The sequence below is a fragment of the Pollicipes pollicipes genome, unplaced genomic scaffold (assembly GCF_011947565.3).
Source record: "Pollicipes pollicipes isolate AB1234 unplaced genomic scaffold, Ppol_2.1 Scaffold_7261;HRSCAF=8764_pilon_pilon_pilon, whole genome shotgun sequence".
NCBI classification, from domain to species: domain Eukaryota; kingdom Metazoa; phylum Arthropoda; class Thecostraca; order Pollicipedomorpha; family Pollicipedidae; genus Pollicipes; species Pollicipes pollicipes.
This window is the reverse complement of record NW_023597054.1, coordinates 59,165,057-59,178,240: the sequence shown is the minus strand read 5'-3', so window position 1 is coordinate 59,178,240 and position 13,184 is coordinate 59,165,057. Positions and strand designations below refer to the sequence as shown.

General features: G+C 51.1%; 1 protein-coding gene across 5 annotated transcripts; it reads right to left on the bottom strand.

Annotated features, from left to right (window-relative positions):
- Positions 1 to 7,237: 7,237 nt before the first annotated feature.
- On the bottom strand, positions 7,238 to 12,696 carry LOC119112448 (oxidoreductase NAD-binding domain-containing protein 1). Of its 5 annotated transcripts, XM_037236644.1 has the most exons (7): positions 12,609 to 12,696; positions 11,229 to 11,355; positions 10,940 to 11,029; positions 10,204 to 10,345; positions 9,280 to 9,522; positions 8,667 to 8,760; positions 7,238 to 7,606 (listed from the first exon to the last, which is right to left on the bottom strand). In XM_037236644.1, exons 4-7 carry the CDS (start codon positions 10,297 to 10,299, stop codon positions 7,443 to 7,445), a joined length of 597 nt encoding a protein of 198 aa, XP_037092539.1. In that variant the 5' UTR covers positions 10,300 to 10,345; positions 10,940 to 11,029; positions 11,229 to 11,355; positions 12,609 to 12,696; the 3' UTR covers positions 7,238 to 7,442. The 5 variants fall into 5 exon arrangements, with proteins under 5 accessions (XP_037092539.1, XP_037092536.1, XP_037092538.1 ...); XM_037236641.1 differs by lacking the exon at positions 10,940 to 11,029 and having other exon boundaries at positions 11,191 to 11,355; XM_037236643.1 differs by lacking the exon at positions 10,940 to 11,029 and having other exon boundaries at positions 11,198 to 11,355.
- Between the last annotated feature and the right edge of the window lie 488 nt (positions 12,697 to 13,184).

The following is a 13,184-nucleotide window of genomic DNA, read 5'->3' as shown; positions in this document are numbered from 1 at the left end:
CCGAGGAGCTCCGGGTGACACGAACTTCCGAAATTCTAAGAGATGTGAAGCTGTTAATTCCCTCGTCTTCCGGTGAGGTAGCTTCGTGTCGCTGCGGTGGCCTCGAAACGTTACTGCCAAAGTGACTTTTTTTGGGTTGTTACAGGCTATGATAAAAACTTCTCTTAACCCCGCAAACACATTTTTTGAGGCGCTTCTTAGCAGCTATCGCATTTGCATTCAGAACATGTTGTCTTTTTCCATCCCTCGTCGACTCCTATTAGGCATTCTTTTGGGTGGAAGGGCCATAAGCAAGTTTGGTTGCATATTTGAATGCTTAGCACGCAACTATTTTGACATATTTGAAAAATTAGTGGTGGTTCTTAGATTGCGGCTTCGTTATATACCTTGTCGTACACCTTTGTTGTGCACCTGAGTGGTTAAGAAGATCTAAGCAGGTCCTCGACCTCAGATTTGATGCGCAATACGACGAACAAGCGGTCCTGAATCCCATTTTGAGCATCCTCAGGTGTGCATTACACGTCACAGTTTTCTCGGGACGTCACCTGCTTTTGATGCCTCGGGACGTCACCTGCTTTTGATGCCTCGGGACGTCACCTGCTTTTGATGCCTCGGGACGTCACCTGCTTTTGATGCCTCGGGACGTCACCTGCTTTTGATGCCTCGGGACGTCACCTGCTTTTGATGCCTCGGGACGTCACCTGCTTTTGATGCCTCGGGACGTCACCTGCTTTTGATGCGCGCACGACGCGCTCCAAACCAATTGTCATGCTAAACCATGCCTGTTGTTCCTTTCAGAACTACTGATTTGCTGTTCCATCAGACGATTTTCGAACCGGCTGCAACATTTTAGCATGGAACGTTTGGTCGCTGGCAGGATTCTGTCCATTCCAGAGGCGCCATGTCCCACACCGTCGATTCTGTCCATTCCAGAGGCGCCATGTCCCACACCGTCGTCGTGACAACCATGTAGTCCAGAGTCTTTCGATGCCTCTCAGGTCAGTCCATCATCACCTGATGAATTAATGTTCATGAAGCTCATCCCAATGGGCTGTTGCACAAGTGAAAGAGGCGATGCAAGCATTCAGACTTGTAAAATGACATGGGTTTTTAAAAAAAATATATCCACCACATCGTAATGCTAGCAGGTAGAAAGTAATTACATCTGTTGCGGTACGCCTTGAATAATAAGATTTTGGATCTACATGAGAACTTATGCTATTTGCTGGATTGCCCTGCGTTTTAACCACCCACTAGCAGGATAAGGAAATACACAATCTAATTTCGGAGGCTACATGCATCCGCAGAGCCTTTCGTGACAACATTCAGGAGAGTGGCGCTGCATATGGTACGTGAAACGATGTCATTTATTTATTTTCTTAAGCACATCTATCATGAATTTTTCACGTTAGTGACTTTGGGTTCAGACTACCAGCTAGGCTCGGCGTTCTCATTGCATTGTTGTGTACCTTCAACACAAGAGCCAAGTTGTGCCGTCCGGTTCAGCGAATAACTGAGCCTCTGCCCTTCAGTCCTTCAGCCGTATGTCGTCGGCGGAGGGATTTACGTGTCGCACGATGGTGTGGTTCAGCTGTCACTGCGTGGGTTGGCTTATACGAAACGTGAGCAAGCACGACAAACCCATTGCAAATACATGTGCCAAGGTATTCAACAACTCTTAATGCATATATATATATATATATATATATATATATATATATATATATATATATATATATATCACCTGCCACGTGACATTGTCGCTCGGCCAACGTAACATTGTCAGGCGGATGAGCAGCACCGTAGAGTTTCTGAACTGTTCGCGAATGTGCCGTTTTGTTTGGGCACTCTTCAGGTTCTCAAGTGACTCATTTTGAAACTATCATGAGTGGCAGCATGAGTTGCCGATTCGTTACTGTCCAGGTTTTCGTGCATACACCAGCTAGTCAGCCAAAGTGTCGTCACTCAGCCGTTGCATCCGCGAAAATAACGGCTCAGGTGAGTGCTTTCCTCAATAGCTCGGATCTCCATAGCGGTAATTGTTACTTTTATCAAACGTTCCGCCTGTCTTCATGCTTACGACGAACAAGAAGTGTTTGTTTTCAACATATGCCTTGTTTTTATCCATCTGCGGCCAGATAAGGCATTTATTCACATGACTCGATGGTCAAGCTGTAGTTGACCGCTGTGCGACCAAAGCGGACATTGGCGCCCAAACGCTGTCATTTCTTAACGCTGATGGCTCCTGATTAAAGCGCTGCTCTTTAGGACCTACGGTCATTTCTAAGACGCCAATCGACCGTGTCCCCTTATTGTTGTTGGCGTTCGAAACGAAATGATGCTCTGGTATAGAACACGACGTACTTCGCTTGATGACCCTATGACCAGGAAATGCATCAAGTTCCAGTTGAGAAGACTGCCATCCAGTGGGTGAGAAAAGGGCAAAACGGCAGCCAACACAGCCAAGTGCAGCGCAAAGGGATTACAAGAACAGCTAACAACGTATCCGTCCGTTGATCGCGTCACGATTTGAATGCCATGCTAATAAATTCAAAAGTGAACTATGCAGACCCTGACTGGGCTCATGCAGAGAGTGATTTCTTCTTGCTTCAACCACCGCCGTTGCCGAACGGCCGCAGCAGGCCTGGCGGCATGGCATCGAACCTGGGTCCCCGAGGCTAGGAGCAGGGGGCCACGCCACGGGGTGAAGAGGTACGCATCCTGCCCTCGGACAAGGCGGGCAGACGGGAGTTTTTGCCCACCCTGCAAGGGAAGGAAAATCCTCAAAGTCATGGAAGCCGATGCATCCAACACACATAATCATTAGCAGCGATGGCGTCCGTCCATGAGCGAGAGCGTATGCCGTAGTGATCAAGGCTAGGTCCCACTTATGAAATGATCGGGTGTGGATCAGATGCGACCGCACTGCGGGGGACCCACGCCATCACAGAGAGGAGGCCGCTACCCAGCGTAGCAGCGGCTTCATCACACATACACGTGGGTGGCCTCCAGCCGTTGCACAATAGGAGGCAGCAGGCCGCCGCTATGGTTAATTCTCATGCAGCTAATGCTCATCACCAACTGGCTAGATAACTCACCTTGTAAGGTGCGAATTCATCACTTTACACGCCCGATGGACTGAAGTGAAATTTTTTTTGTGAACCTGATATTTTCGAATGAAAGGTGAGCTACTTTGTATTCTGACGTAAGCTATGCGATCCAATTCGAATGCCATTTAGCTGAAAAACTGGCGAATTTGGACCTGATTCCGGCAACAACAGCCTTATTTCTGGAATCGGACCACATTCCGTTGGTGTCAAGCACAGGCCTGGCCACATCAGGTCGCATCAAAGCACAGATGAATGGATCCAGATGCCTTTTGTTTGCCCAGAAATTTCCCGCTATGGCGGAGCCAGCCGGTGGTAGATCTTGGAGAAAACGTCACTGTTAAAACCGAAGCAGAACCGTTCACGTACGAATGGGACCGTCTTGCTGCTTTCAGCTTGCTTAAAGTATTTCAGGTTTTGCGGATTAGGTAAACAGTGGTCGCGTTATCGACGATTTTGTCCGTTTTTGAACGCGACCGACGGCTGTGATAGTAATTAACTAGCATTAGAAACAGGAATCTGAGCCCTGCGGTAGCCGATCGACGGCAAACTACCTTCAATCCCTGCGCATAAATAGACCTAGACCAATAGACCAAACCGGCCGCAAACCAATCTGCAGCCAGCGCCCAGCGTGAGCCTGGGGAGCCTGCCTGCAGCTAAACTTCCCTGGTCCTCGACGTTCCCGGCCGGCCGCCGGCTTACGTCACCCCAGCCGGCCGGCCCGCTCCGGCGTACACGTGTGGGCTTCGCGTCCGCGACAGAGGCCCGCCAGCTGATGACAGAGTGTCGCCATTCGATACGATACCTTGCACTGCTGCCAAGGTACCTGTGTCAGCGACCGTTACATGCGATGCGCCGGCAATGAGCACCAATATTACAGGCCATAAAAGAATCATTTGCGTTTCCTGACCGGGGCAGTGGTCCGCGAAATCGACGGAGGAAACTTATGGCCCGAAGAAAAGGCGGCGTAAATGCCGTCATGTGCGTCTGATCGTTTGAACGAACATGCCTTTATGTCTTCAGTCCCATAAGCGCGTGCACAAATGCTCGTCACTCACCCGCATGCCATCCGCAAAATAAGGGTATTTCATGACAACAACTTTTAATACATGCGTGCAGTAAGGCTTAACCTAATTAAATGTTTACAATGGACACTTTTGTGTGATAGAATCACTTCGGAGTGATATTTATTCATTCCCACATCTGCCTCCGAAGCTCGCCCCGGTGTCTCCCACATCTGCCTCCGAAGCTTGCCCCGGTGCCTTCCACATCTGCCTCCGAATCCCGCCCCGGTGTTTCCCACATCTGCCTCCGAAGCTTCCCCGGTGTCTCCCACATCTGCCCACAAAGCCCGCCCCAGGTGTTTCCCACATCTGCCCACAAAGCCCGCTCCGGCGTTTCCCACATCTGCCCATAAAGCCCGTCCCCGGTGTCTCCCACATCTGCCCACAAAGCCCGCCCCGGTGTTTCCCACATCTGCCCACAAAGCCCGCCCCTGTGTTTCCCACATCTGCCTCCGAAGCCCCCCCCCCCGTCTCCCACATCTGCCTCCAAAGCTCGCCCCGGTGCCTCCCACATCTGCCCACAAAGCCCGCCCCGCTGTTTCCCACATCTGCCCACAAAGCCCGCCCGGTGTTTCCCACATCTGCCTCAGAAGCTCGCCCCCGGTGTCTCCCACATCTGTCTCTGAAGCTGGCCCCGGTGTCTCCCACACCTGCCTCCAAAGCCCGCGCCGGTATTTCCCACATTTGCCTCTGAAGCTCGCCCCCGGTGTCTCCCACATCTGCCTCTGAAGCTGGCCCCGGTGCCGGCCGCGGACGCTTCGGTCGTCGTTCAGCCCCTCTGAGCCGCGGCGCGTAGCGGCGCGGGGCCTGAAAGGCCAGCGCGCATGTTCTAAGCAGCTTTGATGCAATGCTAACTAGATAGAAAATTTGGCGTTAACGGGAATGTTTTGATGTTAATGAACCCATAATCATCGCAGATCACGCCAGGAAACTGGACCTGAACACCTTTTTTGTTACGCATGACAATGATTCCTCTTCTGGATTGGCCTCGTTTCAACTCCCTTCGCCTCAGGTCAGTCAGAATTATACCGTGACGCGAGGATGTAGTTCCACGAAATGAATTGGGAGGTGGAGGGGCGAGGTGGATGAACAGTGAACGATGAAGAAACCTTACCCTAAATACCTGCAAAATAGTTTCTCCCCGGATTTGGCACACTTCCTTCGTACAGTGTGCTGCATGAAAAATGGACCATGGGGTGATTCCGAGCACGATGCTCGGTGTAGGCTGAAAAAAACGACTGAAATATGAACAATAATAGGTGTAAATGCCTGCGTTCAAAAGCATCTTCAAATCTTTGTCTAATGCGTTTGATTGGCTGATGTAAATTCGCATTAGGAGGCACCAAGCGAAATTTGGTGACCTGATTTATCTTCAGATTCTGAATCAGATGGTGTCACCCAAGCCGCCTGTAATCGGAGAGGGGGGGGGGGGAGGGCCGCTGACCGCAGCCTGGCCGGGGTACGACGGGGAGGGCCGCTGACCGCAGCCTGGCTGAGGTACGACGGGGAGGGCCGCTGACCGCAGCCTGGCTGGGGTACGACGGGGAGGGCCGCTGACCGCAGCCTGGCTGGGGTACGACGGGGAGGGCCGCTGACCGCAGCCTGGCTGGGGTACGACGCGCACCTTGCACCCGCGAGCGCCACACGTTACAGGCGTGCTGACGTGCCCACTTCAGGCGGCCGCACACAGATCAGCCCACCGCGACCGACACGATCGTTAGTAACCCTGCGGTAGCGCATGTCTGGAACATTGAGGACGTGCCGTCTGCTCCCTGCTGCCACCTAGCGGCATAGCGAGAATCCAAGCTTCCTTCGACGATCGGCACGCCACCACATACGACACAGGTGGCCCGTCCGGACGCCGACGTCATCCCGGATCATCTCCCTAGGGAGCAGGGGGTACAGACAACCCAATCTAAGCCCTCGGAACAAATTAGGGGGTCACGCACAGCGCTGTTGACGATCTTAAGAGATCAGGTCAACGCCGGAACAGCCTGGGTGTCTTTTTCATAGACGCCGCCACAGCATGCGAAGTCAGTTATGGCTGTGCGTTTCGACTCGTCGCATGTGCAGCCAACTGCCAAGGGTGCTGCTCTCCAGCTGGCGTCGAGAAGCTTCAGACCGCGTGATCCATCTAGCGACGGGAATGAATGGGCGTCGAACCCGAGCATTGTCACTGGTGAGGAGAATCCCTCAGCTTCAGACTGAGGGGCAGGTTGGTCAGTGTGCTGTCGGGCGCTGCGGCTGCGCGCTCGTATGGCGCCCGTCACTCAGATCGATGGGGATAAGGCAATATGAGTGTCGGCCTGACAATAAGACTGCCCATTCTCCAACTGGCGCCACCTCCACCTACTGCAATCCTCATGTGCTCTGTAACAGCTGGTCTACAGCGCGCTTGAAAACACGCCGGCAGCGACGGTGGCGCGTGTGCCCTCCTCTCCCCATGAGCCGGTGCGAAGTGGTCAGGCGGGGCGATCAACGCCACAGCAGACAGCGGCCCATCCCAGCCGTGAACGGTCCCGATGCCTACCAAGGAGCCCGTTGGGACGACGAGAGCAGCACGAGCGGGACAGTGAGGCGCGTGCTGTCCTAAACAGCGCACGGTGTCAGCATACCGACGATATACGGCATCGCTGGATTCACCCGTTTCCGATCGCACGGGTCAACTTGTGACTCGAATGACGTGTTGGGTTCTGCAATTCCTGATGATGGTCCTGGCCGAGGCGTTACAAGCATGTCAACAATATGAAATAAAGCTTCAATACTGAAAATATAGCAATCAAACTTCTGATAAATACTGCTTAGCCACACTTATCGTCGTATGCACATCGCAGGTTATTTACTATAACTAATTGTCCGGAGAAAAAGAACTCGTAACAGAGACCGAAAATGTTTCCGCACCCCAACATCCGAAAGGAAGCTGACGCGCGTCTACATTAAAATAATATATAATTTGATCATGCAAGATCGTAGGAAGGTTAAACATCCAGCACAAAATTTGTGTTTACAATACAAACTTATGACAATATGCAGTATTTTCAAGGTCTTATCGAAAGCACAAAAAAACACGACAACGGACTCATATATTCGGGGTAAACATATGCTTTAGTCAAAATCTTAACCCCCCAATCACATTCCACATCCAGACACCAAACAGCCGTGTAATTCGAACCGGCGAAATACCGCACAGGCGCCGGAGTGTTACACCGGGCACCACGGCCACCAATCCAAAGCAGTGTCTGCCGCACAGGCCGGGTGAGCTGGCCGGCCATCACCACCACCGTTCATAGCGCACGCTCTCTGGGGGCACGCCGAGTTCCGTCAGCCACCGCTCCACGTCCGCTATCATGGCGCTGGGACCGCAGAGGTAGCAGAGCGGGTCGGCTCCCAGGCGCCGCACGACCTCCCGCAGGTCAGCGCTCGTCAGCCGGCCGCCTGCAACGGACACCGGCCGGACCGTCACGACACGAGGGGAGCGAGCCCAGGGACCGTCACGGCCTGAGCCGACTGGACTCCGGACCGTCACGGCCCGAGCCGACCGAACCCCGGGACCGTCACGGCCCGAACGACCGAACCCCGGGACCGTCACGGCCCGAGCCGACTGGACCCCGGGACCGTCACGACACGAGTCGACCGAACCCCGGAACCGTCACGGCCCGAGCGACCGAACCCCGGAACCGTCACGGCCCGAGCCGACTGGACCCCGGACCGTGACGGCCCGAGCGACCAAACCCCGCTGGCGCCACCCGGCCGTGCCGACCGAACCCCGCCGGCGCCGCCGGGCCGTGCCGCAGAAGACCGCGACTCGCCATTCCGGCAGTAATCCTTTTGCAGCGTTGTTCCAACATTTCAAACAGTTATAGCTCCCGCGGCCACCATGCGTGGCGCACATTACGGTGCGTCAGCAGGGGATGGAGGCGCCAAATCCGACAGGCGGTGCGTCAGATGGTTTGAGTCGTGATCATAGGCTGTGGCACAAAGTTTTGTGGCCGTCTTATTTCGCAGCAAGCGCAAGACAAAGTGATTTCAAGGTTAGCCACGGCATGAGTCAACTCCCACACGATCTGTCGCCTTTCCCACGCAATCAGAAAAAACTCTGCCATCGGAAGAGTACGATTTCTTTGCAGGACGCAGCGCGAATGCTGTGACCCACCATTCAGGGATCATACCAGCCCAGGGCGGACCACTTGGATAGCGATGTCGGTATCCACGCGACAGGCTGGGTTTAACGATGACTGATCATGACGTCACAAGAGCCAACTCAGGTCACTAAATAAGATTAAAAACACGGCGAAGTACGCCTTGTGACGTGGGGAAGCAGAGCAGACTAACCCACAGCAAAACGCTTTGTAGACTCGTCTCCAGGCAGGGTAAATCCGTACAGGACATACCTCCGTTCCCAGTCCTGAACATTACTTATTTAAATGAATGCAACGATATCTAAGTCTAGCCCAGCCGTAAAACAAACGAATCGTAGCCTTTGTGGCCTACTCACGGTGATAGCGTCCGTCTTGCGCGGGAAGACTTTTCCCAGTGACAAACAGGTGAGCTGTCACCAAACCTTCCTCCTCCATTGCACCAATGCACTCCTGTTGACAGCCGCTTGTCACAAGCATATCACCAGCAGCTCCGAAAGTGGACACCATACTCCCATGTGCATCTAATCCCTAGACCGATCAGTTGTTGATAGCGCACGACATCTTGAGACAATGCCGCCGCTCCTCAGATGATTGCCAACGACAATACCACGGCGGATGAGCAGGAGCTTTCGCTGGGAAAAGGATATCCCCACCGAGGCTGGGTGTAGTTTCTTAACGTCCCCCGTCCCACAACACAATCCCACACTTCCCTCCAAGTCACAACTTTGAAACCGTCCCACAACACATTCCCACACTTCCCTCCAAGTCACAACTTTGAAACCGTCCCACAACACATTCGCACACTTCCCTCCAAGTCACAACTTTGAAACCGTCCCACAACACGATCGCACACTTCCCTCCAAGTCACACCTTTGAAACCGTCCCACAACACAATCGCACACTTCCCTCCAAGTCACAACTTTGGAACAGCTCTCACAGCCCACAGCCCGAGCTGATGTTCCCGCCTACCTTAAAGAGCAGCTCGGCGGGGCTTCTAGCGCTGTATACGAGCGCGACCGGCATGGGCGTGTAGCCGTGGCCGGTGTGGCGCGCCTCGTCGCGCAGGTCGCGGCAGTGGCGCAGAATCGAGATCAGCGGGTTGACGCCGACGCCGCCGGCCACGAGCAGCAGCGGCCGCACCGGCGCGCCTGCCGACGGCTGGAAGAAGAAGCTGCCGCCCGCCTTCAGCGTCACGCGGCTGCCGACACGACACTGTCGACCGCAGAGGAGGACGATAAGATAACTGCTCGCCGACTGGTGCCGTCGGAGGCATCAGCAGCGCGACCGGAACTGTTGGCATCCGCTAGGATTGCGGAAGGAGAGCTCTCGTCAGCGCTCTGTCAGCGTCACGTAATATCAAGCACGGCATCAGACTTGCAGGCTGGGATCAGTTTACCATGGAAGGACACAGAGACGGACATGGGACAGCATCAGAATAGACCAACATGCGCTGCATATGCATTCTGACACGAGTATGGTCTGCCCTCGTCACAATCGTCACAACGTTGTACCCAGTGAGCACAACAATACAGAAATATGTCATCACTTTTCATGACGTAGCAGACACTTCATGCATTTGAAGAAGACCATACTGATATAAGTGTCAAGCACTGAGAGGAGTCGCCAGCAAGACATGAGCGATGTGGTGGGATACTATTCGGGCTCTGCCCCACCAACGTACCACGTGCTGACACATTCTCGACACCTCGGGATAGGTGCTGCGTACAGCAGCGCAGTGAACAAACTGCCTGAATGATGGCTTGCTGCAAACGCACCCAAAGCCCTTCATCTCCCCCCCCCCCCTCGGCGACATTCATGCCATTTTCTGAAACTCAGGAACACTCATGAACACTTGGAAATATTCCTGCCAGAGTGCTGCGTGTTAGCCCTGACCTGGCCGTGGACCCAGACAGCAGGGGGCCAGCTGGACCGCTTGACAGCCAGCTCCAGCGTACCATCACGCCGCAGCTGGCCTGGGCTTGAGCACATGCTGTACCCGCCCACCAGGTCTGTGCCAGGGATGGCGAAGTCCACCCTGTGCAGACAGGTGAGACATTACATCAGCATTGTGGGCCCTGGCAATGTGCTGCATGTGGAAAGTGTGGGCCAGGCACCAACATAAAAATGTGTACATGATAACATTTTGTTGAGATGCATCAACATTTGTAATCCCAGGTTGACAAAGTTGACAGTGGCACACAAACTCAAAATAACTAAAAATACTAAAACCATGCTTGCAAAGCTGCGCCACAACATACATATCAGTTCAAGCCCCATTGGTTTAGGAGAAAGATGATAACTTGTTACAAATTGGTACTGGGGACCAATTCCAGGATTGTGCATTGCTAGCTTGCCAGTTGGCTTGCACTGCAATTTGACAGCTGGTATGACAAGTCAGCTGACACCTGACAGGCTCGGCTGAACAATGACAGATTCATTGAAGCACTAGATCATACATTGATATATTGCTGTGGTTTTCTATAGTTGTAAACACAGGATGAAGAATTAGCTGACAAGTCAAAGTGCAGTAACTTAGTGATGGGCTAGGGGATGTAGCAACAAAAGTTGCTTAACATGTACCCTGAATGTGAAATTTATGTGCAAGCCATTCAGAAAGTATTATACTCACTGATAGGAATGCCTACAATACAATCTTTTACTTCCATTACTTCAACCATCAATGAATAACAATATTTACCATAGCTGTGACTTCCAGCAACTGAAACAATGTGCATGCAGTTTGTTAGACTAACATAACAGCTGTGCACTAATTATTTAAATTAATAGCAATTAATTTCATAATCTAGGTTCACACACTAAAGTGTAAGAAAAACACCCACACACCCACAGAAGTTTCAAATTGCAAATCTGTTAACTTGCCACTGGCCTGCATAAAAGCCAAAAGTTTTATCTTCAACCTTCATTATGAGGCTGCAGACTGTTGGTGAAATAGTTATCATATCAGCAACCACTGCTGATGTTGTAACTTCATGACGAAACTGTCCAGCGGTGACATTCAGATGGTCTTTCTTGGCTGACATCCCTCTGAAATAAACAATACTTCCTTACCATCACTTGCCATTAATGCACTTCATACACCGTCCATAACACCATACCTCGACATGCGTCCGGACCGCCAACTGGATGCCCTTTGCTCAAGTGAGGGTCAATTTGACCCCACTGAGATCTCCGGAACTAAGAGAGCTAAAGACACCAAAATTGCAGGGTGTGTTAGCCTATACATGAACTCACTAAGATCACAGTTTGAGGTTTCTAGGTCATGACCTTCAGGAAAAATAAGGTCAAACAAGGTCAATCTCCAGGTTGCTCTCCAAAGTGCCCCCAGAACCTTTATACTTGCTCCAAGCAAAAGCTCACATGATCAGTTAAGGTCCATGACCTTGCTTGACCTTTTTAAGGTCATGGTGACCAAAATCACACAAGACTGTCCTGTGTTTTGCATCTGAATACAGTAACAAAGATTATGCTACGTGGTATATTCCTAAAACCGAAATGTTGACCTGGGCCAGTTTAGGTCAATGACCTATTCTGACCTTCAAGAAGTGTATGGTAGATGCATAATGTGCTTCCTGTTATCAATAAATTCAAAATGAGTGCCAGAAACTAGCCCATAAAGCAAGCCTGAGTACTAAAACAGATTGGTTTTGATCTTGGTCTGACCTTCAAAACTGACTTTACATTCATTGAACTTGTTCATTCAATTGCTGTGTTGCCTACTAAAGTATCTCAGAAATGTAAGGTTTTGTCTAACACTCTGTTGTTGCATCAGATTGAATGATTCCCCAGAAACTGACTTCATGGAATCAGAATACATGGTCTGAGCTTGACCTGCTGATCTGCAAGGTCAGCAACCTTACAAGGGACATTTGAAATTTTATACCAAATGATCTGCCATTCAACTGTCTAGAACTATGCAAAATTTGGAGCAGCCATGCCACATTGTTTGTAAATCATTCTAGAAAAACCTTTGGGGTCAATTTGACCCCCCACCCGAGCACATGTTAAAGCAGAAATCATATCTTAAAAAGAACTGAAATCATGACATGATAGAACAGATATACATACACCTTAACAAAGTCTGCACAAGCAGCCAGTCAAAAGCTGAATACATTTCTTGGGATCAGTGTACGCAGACTAAGAAGATTGAGCTATACTATGAAGCTGAACAGACTAAGATATCAATAAAACGTTGCATCGTAACAATTTGACAATAACGCCAATATTGATTCCTACTACGACATTATAAAACATAAACTCAATGTCACTCTGTGGCATACCTTGAGGTGGTGAAATTCCACACACGAAGAAATTGCCTTGCAGCACGAGGTAGCATTCTAGACCCAGCACCACAAGTCAATCTCAAGCAACTTGAGGACGGAAGTAAAGGCAAGAGTTGTACGATTCGCCTTGAATTATTTTGTAACAAGAGCGGCACAGACGTCTCGTTTCTAGAAACCAATCTTGGCTAAAACAACAAAATTTCACGTTTTTAGGCTTTTTCCTAAAACGTTCTAGCTACCAGAGACCCTAGCTGCTTATTGCGAGACCTACGTTGAGCCGGATCGTACGGTATGTTTTTCCTAGTATTCCAAAGGAATAATGCCCAGGGATATAGCTTCCTTTCCGCTTGGAAGGAGGGGGGTTCAGCCGCCAGCTTGGGCCCCAGCCCCTTCCCCACATTCGGGAGGAAAGCAAGTCAAATCAGGGGAGAAATCTATTTTTTGCTGACGCATCTAAGGGCTTGGTTTGGTCATTTTCCAATATTCAGCCTCCAATTCATTGCGTGAAATCATGCTCCTGATAATGCAGTTATTTGGCGCTTAAATTGCGAATTCATTTGTACTTTTGACATT

What these genes read in the sequence shown, in the direction of transcription:
- LOC119112448 (XM_037236641.1), bottom strand. Translation starts at nt 12,664, where the DNA reads ATGCTACCTCGTGCTGCAAGGCAATTTCTTCGTGTGTGGAATTTCACC. An exon ending in GGCTTTTATGCAGGCCAGTG is followed by an intron (nt 10,346 to 11,190) that starts GCAAGTTAACAG and finishes CTGTCTGCACAG; the next exon opens with GGTGGACTTCGCCATCCCTG. An exon ending in CTGTCTGGGTCCACGGCCAG is followed by an intron (nt 9,523 to 10,203) that starts GTCAGGGCTAAC and finishes TGCGGTCGACAG; the next exon opens with TGTCGTGTCGGCAGCCGCGT.